The 17,617-nt window shown below is 40.6% G+C and overlaps 1 protein-coding gene across 7 annotated transcripts in view; it reads right to left on the reverse strand.

The window, feature by feature from the left end:
• pla2g6 (phospholipase A2, group VI (cytosolic, calcium-independent)) overlaps positions 1–17,617 on the reverse strand; it is an 82,637-nt gene that overhangs the window by 17,101 nt on the left and 47,919 nt on the right. For 6 of the 7 annotated variants that reach the window (XM_043679771.1, XM_043679773.1, XM_043679775.1 and 3 more), the window contains exons 6-13: positions 16,262–16,358; positions 13,680–13,862; positions 11,736–11,844; positions 9,313–9,450; positions 7,711–7,801; positions 7,424–7,587; positions 4,723–4,873; positions 2,743–2,879 (exon numbers count right to left, since the gene is read on the reverse strand). In XM_043679771.1, coding sequence (XP_043535706.1) covers positions 2,743–2,879; positions 4,723–4,873; positions 7,424–7,587; positions 7,711–7,801; positions 9,313–9,450; positions 11,736–11,844; positions 13,680–13,862; positions 16,262–16,358 — 1,070 coding nt within the window. The remainder of the gene's footprint in view (positions 1–2,742; positions 2,880–4,722; positions 4,874–7,423; positions 7,588–7,710; positions 7,802–9,312; positions 9,451–11,735; positions 11,845–13,679; positions 13,863–16,261; positions 16,359–17,617) is intronic. The other variant, XM_043679777.1, reaches the window with a different exon arrangement.

The raw sequence follows: 17,617 nt of genomic DNA on the forward strand, positions 1-17,617 counted from the left end.
ATATGTCCTCATGAAGCTTCCATTCACACTCTGACTGGTCAGTCATTCAATGTTATCACTGCTGATCTGATGAATTTCGTATCCAATTCTTCAGCATAACTGACGTGAACGTGAGCCTAATCACCACATCAGATATACCAGTTAATTTTCTGAGGTCTCGATTACAGTAACGACCTTTGCGATCATTTGAAGTTTTGTAGATATCTCGCAAACGTAATATCCGACAACCTCAGTGTTGCAATCACTACAGTGTCTCGGGACACAGAAGTGAAAGATTCAACCGAATCTGAGTTCCCACATCTCAGTCACTGTTTCACAAGTATTCCTTTGTGCGAGTGGTTCTGTTCCTGGCATAATCTCTGCCATGATCCTTATTGCTTTTTGCATCGTGATTTTCCATGTGGCACCAGTATCATGAAATGGTTCTTCCTTGGCATTGTAAACACAGCAAGTTCTGCTCGAATCACTGTCACAGCAATCGGCATTTTTCCCGTTTTACTCCATGTAATATGTGCTTAGCAAACGCTGGGAAAATCAATCTATTTTTTACATAAAAATACTCTTCGTGGTGATCAGTTTCCTTCTTCAAACACCCGCTGTCTCACATCTTTGCGTTTCACATATCATAACCACCCTTTATCGGAGTAACCTCTCCCTCCCACAAGAACTAACTTGCCTAAACGTCCACCCTCCCATTTCACTGAGGTACTGCGCAATATAATACTCACATTTGCACTGTTCATTCTGTACTGCTGCAGTCACTGTTTTGGGTGAAAGTGCTCAATCCCATGGTCTACATCTTCAAGCAATTCAATCCATTTAGATGCACCTGTTCTGTAATTAATCCTCGTGGAGCAGCTTTTACTGACACGGACAAGAGATTACTGGAGCATCGGGCTCAGGATAAGTGCACAGCGCAGGATTGAGCAAAAGATGTTTTATTGGAAACGACAGGTTTCTGTGGCTTTCTCCAGTCGTTTATTTCATTTGTTCATTCGGTTCCCCCGAAATATTGCGTGCAGTTGCTTGCAGTTTATGCCCGGATCAATAGGGGCATAAAGTGAAGTTAAGAGCTGGAAAGGGTTGGGGAGATATGCAGTTAGGTCTAACATATGAGGAACGGCTGAGGATAGTGGGATTGTATTCGTTGGAGTTTAGAAGATTAAGTGGAGACTTAATAGAGACGTACAAAATAATACATGGCTTGGCAAAGGTGGATGCTAGGAAATTGTTTCAGTTAAACGTGGAGACTAGGACCCGTGGACACAGCCTTAGAATTAGAGGGGGTCATTTCAGAACAGAAATGCGGTGAGATTTCTTCAGCCAGAGAGTGGTGGGCCTGTGGAATTCATTGCCACGGAGTGCAGTGGAAGCCGGGACGCTAAATGTCTTCAAGGCCGAGATTGATAGATTCTTGTTGTCTAGAGGAATTAAGGGCTACGGGGAGAACGCTGGTAAGTGGAGCTGAAATGCGCATCAGCCATGATTGAATGGCAGAGTGGACTCGATGGGCCGAATGGCCTTATTTCCACTCCTATGTCTTATGGTCTTATCTTGTGTTTTGCTTAACGTCCAGTCGTTTGACCAATTGAATTACATCTGGAATGCAACACCTTACATCAACCTTTTCTTATTTTAAAGCTAAGAGTCTAGGTTACCTTCTTAATATGTTTTGAAGGGATTTGTTCTGGTCCATAATAAATTCAAAGCTGGTAAGCATGATACACACAAGAAATTCCTTTCGAAAACTACAAAAAGACACTGCAAATAAGAAACATGATGCAATGCCTAGTCATTTTTAAGCATTTTGTTTTAAATTAGAAGTTTTGATATTAAATATGTGACATCAATACTGGGCTATTCTGTTTCAAGGTGACAATTACAGCTATGTCAGGAGTACAGCACGTCACTCACCCATTAAACTACCACACTGTATAGCAAGATCAAATTGATGAAGTAATTAAAGATTTGTGCTTTTATTATGAAATTATTTCAATGTTTCCCCTTCAGTCAAATTGCATTGTTGTCCTCAACTCATTTATCAACTAACCTATGTAATCAGAGGTGAAAATACAGTCACATTTGTTCTTTGCAAAATTCGGTTTGAGTTACTTCCAACTTTGTATATTAGGACAATTGAAAATACCAACAATAAATGATAACCACTTCAAACAATAATTCTGTACACATGCTTATCCTTTACTTCTTGACTGTATATTGCTGAGCAGATCTACAACTTGGTTAAAAATAAACAATATAAATTAAAATTTCACTAGCCCAGCCAGAGAAGTCCACACCCTTGAATGAATAAAAAATAACTGGCCTAATAAACCACTCACTTGTATTCAAGAAGAAAGCTCACCATCACCAATTCAAGGGGAACTAGCAATAAGCCTGAAATGCCACATCACGAACATCAACATTTCATGCATTTAAAACTTGTTGTTCAGAGGAACTGAAGGGCACTGAAGCACAAACTACAATGAATTTATCTGATATACCAGGTTTACTTATATATAAACTTCAACCTGACTTTGTAATCTGGAACTTGATAGCAGATCGGAACAGAAGTAGGCCATTCAGTCCATTCAGAGAGATCATGGGTGATCTGTGGCCTAAATCCATATTCCGGACTTTGGCCCATATCCCTTAACACGTCATAATCCCTTAAATTGTAAGCTTTGATCCCAAGGTAACAAGAAGATACAAGAGTTTAGAGGTGCTTGTTGTAGCACATTTTACCTTTAGGTTGGGTGAGTGCCTGGAACTCTGCTGTCCTTGTATAAGGTGGATCATGCTGTGGTTCTGGCGGGTTGTAGTTGCGGAACAGGTGAAGCTCCCCAGGATGCCGATCAGCCAAAGTTCCAGTCACCATCACTCTACAGGCAGAGGTGGGTTGGGAGGGGGGGGGAATGCATACAGACATTAACTTCCAACGTATCCACTACCCAAAATTTGAATTCCAACCATAAACATATCCATGTTCAGCATCAAGGTAATTGATGCAAACAATCCCCCAACACAATGGTTAATATGAAAAAAAGACTCACAATCATTCAGTAACTTTCTCAATCCCAGAACGTCCCAAAGTGCATTACAGCCCATGGATTACTTCTGAAACTAGTCACAGTTTAAATATTGAAACTGTGGTAGCTAATGAAAAGCGCAGCAAGATACCACAAACAGCCATATGATGACGATTGAATAATCTGTTTATAATGATGCTGATTGTAAGAAAAATATTGGCCAGGACACTGGAGAGGTCTCTGTCAAAACAATGCTTGAGATCCTTCACGTTCTTCTGAGCGGGACAACAGAGCTTGGGTTTAGCATCAGTTATACAGTCATAGAGTTGTTCAGCACAGAAACAGACCCTTTGGTCCAACTTGACCAGATGTGTTAAATTAATGTAGTCCCATATGCCAGCATTTGGCCCATATGCCTATAAACCTTTCTTTTTCATATACCCATCCAGATGCCTTTTAAATGTTGTAATTGTACCTGTCTCCACCATTTCCTCTGACAACTTATTCCAGACACTAAAAGACAAAAATGTCAGACACAACAGCATTCCCTCAGTACTGGACTAGTGTGCCAGTTTTGATTTAGTGCTTTGGAGTGACACTTGAAGGACAATTTTCTGACTAAATTACAAGAGAATGCTACCCATAAGCCACATTTGAGCACCCCGCTTCATGTGAATGTTAAACAGCGTTTCATTTTACATTTGAGTGCCCTGATTGAATGACTACTGACAGCAATAACATTAATTAAAGTAACAGTTAAACCAACTGAAAAGCATGATGTCTACTATCATAGTTCACTTTTATTCTAAAAGTTGAAGACTGAATTTTAATATAGTACTGAGGATTGGGTGAACGCAGTTCTTTTTAGAAAATGGACAGTATTTTGCATGTAGCACAAGATAAAATATATTTGGAACTCTCTTCCTCAAGCAGCAATATATGCTAGATAGTTGTTAATTTTAAACCTACGATAATTTTTTGTTAAGTAGACGTATTAAGGGATATGGGCCAAAGTCCAGAATATGGAGTTAGGCCACAGATCACCCATGATCTCACTGAATGGACTGAATGGCCTACTTCTGTTCCGATCTGCTATTAAGTTCCAGATGATATATTGAAGTTTATATATAAATAAATCTGGTATATCTGATAAATTCATTGTAGTTTGTGCTTCAGCGCCCTTCAGTTCCTCTGAACTACAAGTTTTAATTGCCATCCTAAAACTGAAAATACTACACAAAGGTAAAAGATAAAGAAGCCATAGTCCTACTGAACCATAGAGTTGCGCTCTCATTTCACAGAGACATCTAGTGGCGGTTTAACCCCAGGGTAACCATACGTCAGGCAGGGGGAGAGGGAGAGTCCTCATGATAAACTCAGCTGGTGTGAGAATTGAACCCACACTACTGGAATCATAAATCAGTCGTCCAGTCAACTGTAAATTACATTTACAAACATAAATCAAGAATAGGAGCAGACCTTTCAGCCCTTCAAGCATAGTTCCATCATGCAATAAAGTCATGGCTGATCCAACCATAGCCTCAACTCCATTTTCCCGCTCAACTCTGATACTCTTTGACTCTTTTACTAGTGAAGTATTTCTGTCTTAAAAATATTCAACAATCTGGTCTCCACACTCCCTGTGCAAGAAAATTCAACAGTACCATAAGCCTCCAAGAGAAAATTATGAACTCACTTAGGTTTGGTGACATCAATCATTTTGGTATTTTCCCCAAACTCCTTCTTCAGAAACTCCTCAAGTGGAACCGATGAGAATGGTCTGGATCCTTTAAACACTTCATCTTTCATCCGGAAATAAAGGCAACGCAGATATTGCATGGATTTGCCTATGTGTAACAGGAAAGCAAACCCCAACAGTCAGAGCCTTAAGCAAAGTACCCAGAAATCAGAAAAGCACACATTATAGTTAACACAGAAATGTGCTGACAACATGAGATTGTAACTCACTTCTTCTCTGACTGACTGAATGCTGCCAGCATTTTTGCTTATGAGTCACTAGTCCGTTAGTACAGTACAATCAATGTCCAAGAAACTTTAGCGAAGATACTGGGGAGTTATTAGCGATCTGGCGGCCGTGGTAAGGTACTAGGGGGTAATTATTTGCATAAGTATGGTCTCATAGACATGAAACAATGGTCCAGCAAAAAAGCAATGGATAAAAATGATAAAACAATAGGAAAGGATTTCTTCCACCCAAGATGTTGCTGGACTCAAACTTTTAGTTTCATGATGCCGCCCCTTCAGCCAAATCCCATTATTGTTCTCAGCTCATTATCAAATAACCTATATAATCAGAGATTGAAAATGCTGTCACATTTGTTCTTTGCAAAATTCATTTTGAGTTACTTCCAGTTTTGTGCATTGGGACAATGGAAAATACCAACAATAGATGATAACCAATTTAAATAATAATTCTGTATACATGCTTATTCTTTACTCATGAGACACACAGATTTTTGGCAACAGAACTTCTCTCTTCACTGGTTACACTGTACGCGTGAGTCTAGACAACAAGTGTTTGAGACCAGGAAGATCCTAGCCTGGTTTTCTCCACATGATATTTCAAACTAGGTTCACTTTGCGGAGATCAGAGGAGAATATCACCATTTCCCCTTGCCCAAGGGCAGTGAATTAACCTGCAGTGCTCCCAGAAATGCCTGATTTGAAGTTAACTAACTTAAATGAGGAAAAGAGTTCAAACAGGACTCTTCCTGTTCAATGTCGAGAGTGTGGTGCTGGAAAAGCAGAGCAGGCCAGGCAGCATCTGAGGAGCAGGAAAATCGACGTTTCGGGCATAAGCTCTTCATCAGGAAGGGCTTCATAAGCCCACATTATAGGGTTTATGCCCAAAATATCGATTCTCCTGCTCCTCGGATGCTGCCTGACCTGCAGTGTTTTTTCAGCACCACACTCTTGACTCTGACTTCCAGCACCTGCAGTCCTCACTTTCTCCTCTTCCTCTTCAATGCCAACATCAGCTCGCCTCAGTTCTGAGGAAGGGTCACTGGACCCAAAATGTTAACTCTGATTTCTCTCCACAGATTATGCCAGACCTGCTGAGACTTTCCAGCAATTTCTGTTTTTGTATCAGCTCTCTTAGCATGGATCACAAATCAAAACAGACACACTCTGTTCTGTGTTGCAATTCCCCAGGTAAAGCAGACCTGGAATCAAGCTAAGACCAACTGGTTGACAGGGCAGACTCCTCAGGGCATTTTCCCAGCATGCATCAGGAAGTCAGGAATTTATTTTTAAACATAATTGGGTACCAACTCCAACACCTATTTGTGTTGATTTTGTTTTTATATATCTCATGAGGATTATGCAGCACAACTTTCTGAATTCAGTGTCAGTGATTTTCTCTCTGGATTAGCTTTAGAAGAAAAGAGGGAACCAAGATTCAAATGGAGATAATTTAAAACATGGCTTGAATTTTCTCAAATTATGCAATTTATGAAAAACAATACAAAGACTTTTTTTTCTAAAAGTACCCAGCTGAGTACAGAATGCAGCCTTCCTGTGGAGAGGCAAGTACAGCCACAAACCGATCAACCTAACACAGATGTCAGTAACTGGACTGATTGGGTTGAGAGCTGTCTCAATAGTACAGAACCTGGTCTAAAAAATGGTCAAAATAAAGGTAAATATCTGGCCCAAAATACCGCGCAGGCTGCTGCTGAAAACTGATTACACTGTGGCAATATTAATAGATCCAAGCAGTAAGATTGACTATCGTCCTCTTGTCTCTGGTTGGTCCTTACAAACCCAAATACAGCAAAAAAATTACCTAATGTCGCTCCTTGAACGACGGTGAAGGGGGTAATAAATTTCAGCATAATCAGTGAAGTCAAGTTGAGTACTAGATTTCTCAAAACCTTATATTTAATACTTATAATTTTATAATAACAGTTGCACAGAAAATACAGAAGGTTGAATACATGCACCTACGGGTTCAAGAACAGCTTCTTCCCTGCTGTCATTGAATAGATTCCTGTAATTTCAAGTCTAATGCTGACCTTGTTTTTGTGTACCTCCTGTAACCTTGCTCTGTATAAGCATCTTATGATCTGTATGTCCTTGTTTGTTATGATCTGCCTGCACTGCTCACAAAACAAAACTTATCACTGTACTTCGGTACATGTGACAATAAATCAAATCAAGCTCTGATGAAATTCACACCCATATTTGTCCAAATAAAGTAGTCACATCATTTATATGGACATCTATGTCTTTCAAAAACACACAATAAATTGCCCACCTTCAACTAACCTTCACATGTAACTGATGTTCCCCACCTACCCAACACTCACTTCCAAAGCCAAACCTACATGGTTCGAAATCCTGGTTAAGGCTTGCACGCCTTGCCAAGTACTTACCATGTACAATAGCAAGGGCTAGAATTCCACCAGTGCTGGTGCCCGATATCCAATCGAACAGCTCCCGGACGGGCTGGCCAGCAGCCTGCTCGATGGCAATAAGTAGCTGAATTAGAACAAGCCCTCGAATTCCACCCCCATCCAAGCACAGTAAACGATCATATCTGAAAATCAACATAACATCGTCAAACACTCCCTTTATTACTATATATTAATTCCTTTATCCCAAAATAAAGTTTCATTACCACAAAGAAACTGTGTTTTGTCTGTTCAATTCATTTTCTCACCTCCTGTGCACATATCCATCACCATCTGCAGCATCTAGCCCTTTCGATAAGGAACCGACTACAGTGGCAATCCCTAAGATATCCTCAAATCCTAGAAACAGAAGACACTTTATGAGGCTAGGCCACTTTTCCATTCAAAGTGCAGACTCGGAGACACAGTTGTTATTTGATTAGAGGTACATAAGTATAACAAACTGTTAGTGGATTAGTACTCGGGAGGCTTGGACTAATAATCTGGAGAACAGAAGTTGAAAACTCACCACAGAACCTACAAAATCTTAATCTGAATTAAAACTCAAAAACAAAGAGCTGGGTTCAGTGACCTTGAGCTGAGAGATTGTTGTAAAAGCCTAACTTGTTAATGACCTTTAGGGAAGGGTCTTAGTTCCAGACTGTGTGTTATTCCAACCCCACCAACATAGCTGATTCTTAAGTACCCTCTGAAATTTTCGAGCAAGATGTTCAGTTACAGTAAATCATCATCACCATCACAATCACCACCACCAACTCAGGAAGGTGGCCACACCATCACTTTCTCAAATCGGAGTGGGCAATAAATATAACTTTGCTGTCTGGCCATAACCCAAGAGTAGTGCCCGACAGACGATCTTAAAAACTAGGGGTCACGATCTCCTACAATCAACACTGACTGACAAATCTCACAGGACTTAAGATACTGCTGTGGCATTTGCTAAGGAACAAGCTTCAATTGCCAGCCTACACATAATCAACTAATTTCACATTAAGGGGCATTCAGCAAAGCAGAGTTGGTCACCGCCAACTGGATGAAGGTGGTAGAAGCAATAATTAGTCAAATAGCCCTTTTTCATGCTACCAATTGCTATCCAAGAAAGGACATTTAGAGAATCATAGAGGCTAGCTTAAACAGCTACCTGACAATCAATGCTTAGCGCAGGCAAAAAAAGTTAATCAGGCTATGGATCCTCAGTTGTTGAGTACGTTTGATAGAGTTGAAAATCTAAGGGAATCACAGAGATATAGCAATCAGGCAGGAAAGTTGCCATACTGCTGTCAAATGGAGGAGCTAGTCCCTAAACCTTTCTTCTTTCAGGAGAGAAGGTCAAAACAGAATGTGCCTATTGTAGCTAGTCAGTCAGGAAAATATGCATAAACTATGCTCACGCCCAGCATTTTGAGAATCAGATGTTTTCAAAATGGTGACCCGGCACTGTCTGACTATCGTGTTCAAATTTACAGACTGGTAAACAAATATTAAAGGCTCTGATCACTGCATAAAAATTTAAGAAAACGTGACGAAGGTGACAATTATGACTTTACATAACTCATTTCACAATCACCTCTCTAGCAATGTTAAATACAAGATCTTCCATTCATGTATAGCATTCTTAAATTAAAGCTTCAGTGTATTCAAAAATAAATAAAAAAGGAGAATTAAAAACAAAGAAAAAAGGCAACAGAAGAAAGACAAATCTTGCAGAGCAGCTTGGCCTGTAATTTTTGATAAACAATTATTTTAGAAGATGATTTCCTTCACCCACTCTAACCCTATTGCAAAGCAGGACAGGAATCCAGGATACAGAAGTGAGGATGTAGCAACAGGGGCCAAATGGCTGAGGTTACCTAATCCACGGTTGGTTTTCACTGGGACTGGTCTTGCAGTATGGCTGGGTGACGGTGAGGGGGAGTCTGGAGAAGGTGGATAACAGCGTTCAGCCCCTATACTACACAGTAGGTTCAGCATCACCTTCCGGTTACTGCCTTTGAAGGCATCAAACAGTTAGTACCAGGATATAAACAAGCAAGGCACAATCGTAAATTTGAACCAAAAATAAACACATTTACATTCATGCAGATCTCATTGTTATGTATTGTTAATGTATCTTTTAAAACATGAGCAAAACTTGTGAAGTTTCAGACCAAATTAAAGTACCATCTTAGGCTCTTTTTCAGGAGCTAAACTTCTACATTAAGAAGCTTGCTTCTACTTTTCCCATTTATCTCCTTTGATCAAGTGAGTGAGGCTGGGAAAAGCGAGAGCAGGAGAGTTTCATTTAGCTGAGGTAGGTTTGTCTGAGACAACTTTTTTATTTAATACCCAATTAATTTCTGTTATACGAGAGTTATTTTTCTCTCTAGCATGAGAATATAATCATGCAGATTAATGTGAACTATTCTGCATTGCATCTATGCACAATTATGGCTAAGCAGTGAATGATCTTCTTTCTGAAACTCCCCTCTCCAGGCTTTCCCAAACTGGATATCTTTTCTGCAATTCAAAAAGCAATTCATTCACAGGCAGCAATTTCTAGACCATCTGGGTTAGTTACGCTGCATCATCAGTGGCCAAGTAGGGTGTGCAGCCTATTCCAATGCCACTGCTGAACGTGTTCTTACAGAAGCCATAGGAAACTACAGAAAATCAGCACAGGGAAAACTACCTCCTTATCAAAGGAGTAAAGAACTGCAGACGCTGGAAAACAGAAACAAAATCAGAAAGTGTTGGAAAAACTCGGCAGTTCTGGCAGCACCTGTGCAGGGAAAAGCAGAGTTAATGTTTTGGGTCCAGCAACCCTTCTTCAGAACAGTTCTGCGAGATGTGCTGAGCTTATCGAGCAATTTCTGATTTTGCTCCTTATCAAAGGAATAGGGCCAGACTTACACGCAGAAACTGAACCCCAAGTAATGCAATCCTAAAAATGTTAGCTCACCATATTGGATGGTTGTAACAAGCTAAATAAAGCAACTTCAGTACTTGGAAATAAATTGTAGGATAGCACTTTAAAAACAAAAGCATTCCATGACACAAACTGGTATCAGCTGAAATCAATGCATAATAATATCTCATGCAACATGCTCTGGTCACACTGTCTCACTGAATTAGTATCTGATCAAGCACTTGGTGTCACATAATATACCATACCTTACACACAAAGAAATCACATACAACTCTCCACATTCATATTCTTCAACTTGAACAAATTTACTACCTTTATAAAATATTTTTAAATCATAAAAGGCACACACACAAACAAAGCCCTAAAAAGGACATGCGCACATATTGGCGTTGTTTACTGCAGCGACATGCGATGGCACAGAAGGCTTGGGTGGAGACCTGAAGTGCCACTCCTCTATTCTTGAGTTCAGCTGCCCCTGCTAGAACAATGTCACTCCGGAAAAGGAGACAAAATCTTGGCCACACACTGCAGCCGTTTCATCACCTTGAATGACAGTTCTCTCGGTTCACAGGAACAGTTTAGAGGGATAAGGGCCAAATGGTGGCATATGGGACTGGATTAATTTAGGATTTCTGATCAGCATGGACAAGTTGGACCGACGGGGCTATTTCCACGCTGTATAACTCTATGACTCTATCGACCATCACAAGGGTGCAGCATCAGCAGAAAGACTATAATGATTCAAGGAGAAGGAACCAACCACCATCTTTCAGGGCAACATGGAATGAACAATAAATGTTCCAGCATTGCACACATTCTACAAAATGCATGTCTGCCTACCACAAGAGAAGCATTAGGGAAATTGAGGAGGAAGTCACATTTAGCCATTCAAAGGAGAAAGGAGGAATATTGTCCACTTTAAATATCTTGAAGCCTGACCAGGCAGTAGCTTTGGATTTAGAGTTATTTTCACACTTTTTTAGCACTCTCGAAGCACACGCTGGCTATTCAATCCGGCTGTAGGGGGGATAAAGATGCTGGAAGAGGAAAGGTCAGATGGGGGTTCATACAGAATCTTATTTCAGTTCCCAAACATAAAAAAGGTAAAGGTGAAAAACTGGGAAAACAGCGACTGTAAAGGAAGGTTAAGAAACAGTTTAAGAAATGCACAGAAAACAAAGGATCAAATATAGTAGGGATTCATTGTTAAATGATTCTATTTAAATTGCATACTCAGTTGTTTTTGGTAGATCTTGCAGCTCTAGATGGCTGCAGCAAAATTTTTAAAAGGTCTGAATCTTTTCTGTGAAAGACATCCAGCCCTCGCATTCTCCAGCTACATCTTGCTAAGTTAAAGGTTTCCCCCACCTTTACTGTGGCGTGCAGCAATCAAACCAGGTGTCTCGCCGAAATCATTGGGCAATTTCACATCAGCCCCAAACACGATCAGAGCCTTGATAAGTTCCAGGTTATCTAGCTGCAACAATAGAAAGTCATTTTATAAATTTTAAGAAAAGTACATTTCAAGAGTACTTTATTCTTTATAAGGAAAGAGTGCTTAAGTTAAGAAACCAAGAGAGAAAATGCTGGTAAATCTCAGCAAGTCTGGCAGCATCTGTAAGGAGAGAAAAGAGCTGACATTTCGAGTCTAACTGACCCTTTGTCAAAGCTCTTTTCTCTCCTTACAGATGCTGCCAGAACTGCTGAGATTTTCCAGCATTTTCTCTTTTGGTTTCAAATTCCAGCATCCACAGTAATTTGCCTTTATGCTTAAGTTATTATTCTTTATAAGGAATCCTGCTTAAGCTCTGAATCAGCATTTTTTGGCAAAGTCATATAAACATCATGCGTCAGGCCAGGGAGAGGTTGGGAAAGACAGTCCTTCATGATAACCTCAGTTGATGCGAGAATTGAACCCATGTTACTGGCATCATTCCACATCGCAAACTTACTTCTTGACAAGAACACTTTATAAAACACACATTATGCTCACTCTTGGAAATAAAATCTCTTGCTTTGAAAGTACATGCTCCAAGGAGGGTGCTCACAACTTTGGCGCAGAATTGGAAACTTGATTGTTATGAGCAGTTACAGCTCATCGCAATGCCCCTGGGCTAGGAAGGAGGGGAAAAAAAATCTAATTAGTCCAATTGGAAAATTCAATTTTGGGGAAAGTGGAGACACACTGTTTAAGAACAGCATTCAATGCCCACTATAAATAAATAGCCTGCTATCACTTGCCATTTAATCCTGGCACTGAAGGATGAATGCCAATGTTTGTCTATCAGTGCCCCAGAATGAGCCAATGACCTTATGACAAACATGATGATAAATGCTAACAATTCTTTCCCATTTGTGGAACGCCCATTCATAATCTCTTTCCTCTCCAGCTGAAATAACAAAAGACTTTCTCCTCCCATATCAGCAATGAACAAAGTCCTGAGATCAGTGGGCAGGAAATGAGCCTTAAACATCACAAAGTTAGTGGAGGCTAGTGCTGTCCTCTCAATGTTATTTGTTTAAAGTTATCAAGATTATTAGTTGCACAGAAAGCCATGATCACACTTAATTCTATCCTTCTTAGTCACTGAGAAACCCAGACACAAATTAGGAGGCGGTTACTGCAAATGCTGGAGTCTGTACTAAAAATGAAAAAATGCTGAAAATCACAGCAGGTCAGGCAGCATCTGTGGAGAACAAACTGACAATCAGCCGAGATTACTCTTCATCAGAGCTGATATGAGAGTGTGGAGGTTTTATGCAAAAGTGGAGGGGTGGAATACGGGGAAGCGATAGTGCAGATTAAGTAATCGGATTCAGAATGATCGGAACATATGCTCACCACACATCATGTCAGCTATAATGATAAGTGATCTAGACTCAAAACGTTAGCTTGGTCTCTCTCCACAAATGCTGCCACACTTGATTAAGCGCAACCTTGATGTCAAGCGTGGTCACTTTCACCTCAACTCTGGGTTTCAGCTCTTTTGTCCATGTTTGGCTATACTGAGTCAGGAGCTGGCCTGGTGGAACGCAAACTGGGTGGCACCGAGCAGGTTATTGCTGAGCAGGTGCTACTGACAGCACTGTTGATGACACCTTCCATCACTTCATTCATGATCAAGAGTGGACTGATGGCGCGGTAATAGGCCGGGTTGGATTTGTCCTGCTTTTTATGTATAGGACATACTTTGGCAATTTTCCACACTGTCAGGTAGATACCAGTGTTGTAACCGCACTGGAACAGCTTAACTCGGGGATATGGACTAGCATGAACCAAAATTTTTCTATAAGACATTAAGAAGTATTGACCTTCATGGCAAGATGAAGAGGAGTGTTCCCACTTTCGCCTTTTGCATTTGTATCTGCTCCATGTACTAACAGAATCATGGCACACTCAAAACGCCCACGTTTCACCATGATGTGCAATGGTGTCTCTCCAGTTTTACTTAAGTAGTCCAAGGCGCATCCACGGTTAATCAGCAGTCGGATCATCTGAAATGATTCATTCAACAAAGTGTTGTAATGTCATAACAAAAATACTTGTATTTATGTAGAGCTTTTCACACCCTTAGAACATTACAAAACACTTTGTAGCACATGGAGTTGCTTTGAATTACTGTCAATGCTAGAGAGAAACAAGCCGCCAATTCACCAACAAGGTAACACAAAAAACAGTATGATAATTGACCAGATAATCTCATTTCAGACTAATCGAGGGACCAATGTTGGTCAGAACAATGGAACTGCTCCCCTGCACTTCTTAAACGCCACAAATCTGAGAGGACAGGTAGAACCTTTTATAAATCTCCTCTCAATGACAACACCTGGGCTCTCCTGTGGCACAGAGGTATTGTCCCTATTCCTGAACCAGGAGGCACAGTTCAAGTCCTGCCTACCTCAGAGGTGTATAATAACATCTCTAAACAGGTTAATTAGAAAAATAGGTTAATAACAAAAATAAACAAAGATAGTACTTAGGGGTTCTCTTGTGACAGAGTGGTGGTGGCCCCATCCCTGAACCAGAAGGCCCGGGTTCAAGTCCCACCCGCTGCAGAAATATGCAGTAACATATCTGAACAAGTTAATTAGGAAAAATAGAAAATAAAAATTAATTCAACGATGGCACTTAAGGGCTGTTGCATCACAGTGGCAATGTCCTAATCTCTGAGCAAGGAGTCCCAGGTTCAATCCCACCTCCTCCAGAGGCATTTAATAACATCTCTAAACATATTGATTCGAAAATATTTGAAAAACACTTCTAATCGGGCAGCAGTGGTGTCGCTATCTCTCAGTTGAGTTCAAGTCCCACTTGTTCCCAAGTAATTTAATTACATCTCCGGTTAATGAAAAAATAGACAACACTTCCAGCAGTTCAGCACTCCCTTCGTAATACAAAGAATTATCAGTCTCCATTATGTGTTCAAGTTTCTGGAGTGGGGGCTTGAACTTACATCCTCCTGACTCAGAGGCCAGAGAACTGCCACCAAGGAAACATTGACATCATCCAACACAATGGAAAGATAGCTCACCACAATCTGTTCAAGGTCGCAAACTGGTTCTTCATCCTAATGTTAGTGCATGCAACACCAGGTTAAAGTGCAACAGGTTTATTTGAAATCACAAGCTTTTGGAGTGCTGCCCCTCCATCAGGTGGTGAAGAGAGCATGCAGGCACAGACTTTATTATCAGAGACACCAAAAGCTCATACAAATGGCGTGAGTGAAGTGTCCCTAACTAGCCTTGTGACGTACTTCAGTGAAGCCTGACTATCCCAGGCCACTTGACAACTAGACTTGATTCCCTTCTGTTAGCCCAAGAACATTAAGTATAACTGCAACCGAATAATAAGCCCCTGCAGGTGATCAAGGCGGTGTGAAGAAAGTGTCACCAGCTGAATAACAAGTGAAGCGATGGCCAAAAATCCAATTAATTGATGCAGACAGATCATTACAAACAGATAAAAATAAGGTGGTGTTGGAGACAAACCAAATGATTGGAATAAAATGCTCTGTATAAGAGGGTCCCTCAGCATGCAACTCTTACACCTCAAAAAGCCCTCATTCCTGATGAAGGGCTTTTGGCTGAATCATCGATTCTCCTGCTCCTCGGATGCTGCCTGACCTGCTGTGCTTTTCCAGCATGACATTCTCGAAACTTTAACCTAACTAGCCTTGTGACGTACTTCAGTGAAGCCTGACTATCCCAGGCCACTTGACAACTAGACTTGATTCCCTTCTGTTAGCCCAAGAACATTAAGTATAACTGCAATGCTCTGGAAAAGAGTGGCTAACTCAACATAATTCAGAGATACATTTAGACTCTTCCTATTTGGTATACTACAGGATTACACCATTGAATACATTTATACAAAAAGCTGACAAGCTATATTCAAGCCTAAGTCTCATTATAATCTCTGGTTAGATTTATATGCAGAGTATTTCATTGACAATAAATGCACTTTGAACAAAATGTACAAAGATCTAGCACAAAGTTCAGGCTGTAAGTTTGATCGCTGAGCTGGAAGGCTTGCTTTCAGGCGTTTTGCCATCATACTAGGTAACATCATCAGTGAGCCTCTGGCGAAGCCTTCACCGGGGGCTCAGTAATGATGTCATCTAACTTGGTGACAAAACGTCTGAAAACAAACCTTCCAGCTCAGTGAGCAAACTTACAACCTCAACCTGAGCTACAAATCCTCTCGTAAATCTAGCACAAAGTATTGAAATGTTGTCGAGTGAATGACACAATTACTTTGATTACAATGAAAGGCTGCATAACCAGGAATACACCAATCATCCAAAACTCACTCTAATCTCATCACAATTCTCAAGTACCAAAGACCCAGGTGGAGAAGTTCATGAACTACATCATACAGGGAGAATAAAACTTACATCTGATTTCTTGGCCCAATGGAGAGGTGTCCCTCCATAATGAGGATCTTCAGTGGAGATTTGACTTGGGTCTGTATCTAGGATAGCCTCAGCGCACCTACAGGGAAACGAATAGGAGAGATAACGGGTGTGAGTATTACTAGGCTACGCACTTACAGTCATGATTTTTTATGAATAATTGGGATTACAATAAAACAACCTAAGTATTAAATGAAACGTCTGAAAGGTGCAACTTGGCCCAAAATGAGATGTTCCTTTTCACTTTCCCCATTTTCTCATGAAGGTAATGTGCAAATCCACAAACACCTTCCGATAAAAGAGAGATATTTTGTGCGACAGCCTTGAAGTTGAATACCAGAGTGACTAGTCAATGATTGACTGGATAACCATGCCAAGCATGACTTACTCTTGTGGTATGCATAAAAGACAGACACACTGCTAAGATTTTCATCTTCAATGCATCAGACCAGATGAAAGAATGCCAAATCTTAAGAGCATGCCGCTCTCTTTGGAATTTGGCATTCTCACACCTGTCCTGATACATGCAAGACAGAAACATGTCTCTTTTACAAATAACCCTCAAGTTTTGTATTATTGAGGAACCATTAGCATCCTTCTTCAAGACTCCTGAACAGCCAGAAGCTTCCATTCTTGCTGATGCTTTTCCTTCTAATTTAAGGGCACTATAACCAAAGGATTCCCCCAATTACTGATCCAGCTGATGTTCTCAATCCTATTACAAAGCTAAGAATTAAACCTCAAATCCTCCTGATCCCAATGCCTTTTCCAAGTGAATCACAATCAATTAATGACATGGTATGATTTTCATTTTCCGTTTAAATCTTTAATAGACTGTAGGGAAATAGGTTTTGAAAAATGTGGTGCTGGAAAAATACAGCAGGCCAGGCAGCATCCGAGGAGCAGGAGAATCGACGTTTCGGGCGTAAGTCCTTCTTCAGGAAATAGGTGGTGACATCTTGTAAAATGTCGATATTACAGAGGAGGAAGTGCTAGATGTCTTGAAACGGGTAAAGGTGGATAAATCCCCAGGACCTGATCAGGTGTACCCGAGAACTCTGTGGGAAGCTAGAGAAGTGATTGCTGGGCCTCTTGTATCATCGATGGTCACAGGTGAGGTGCCAGAAGACTGGAGGTTGGCAAACATGGTGCCACTGTATAAGAAGGGTGGTAAGGACAAGCCAGGGAAATATAGACCAGTGAGACTGATGTCAGTGGTGGGCAAGTTGTTGGAGGGAAACCTGAGGGAAAGGATGTACATGTATTTGGAAAGGCAAGGACTGATTCGGGATAGTCAACATGGCTTTATGTGGGAAATCATGTCTCACAAACTTGATT

Source organism: Chiloscyllium plagiosum, chromosome 39, assembly GCF_004010195.1.
Source record: "Chiloscyllium plagiosum isolate BGI_BamShark_2017 chromosome 39, ASM401019v2, whole genome shotgun sequence".
NCBI classification, from domain to species: Eukaryota; Metazoa; Chordata; class Chondrichthyes; order Orectolobiformes; family Hemiscylliidae; genus Chiloscyllium; species Chiloscyllium plagiosum.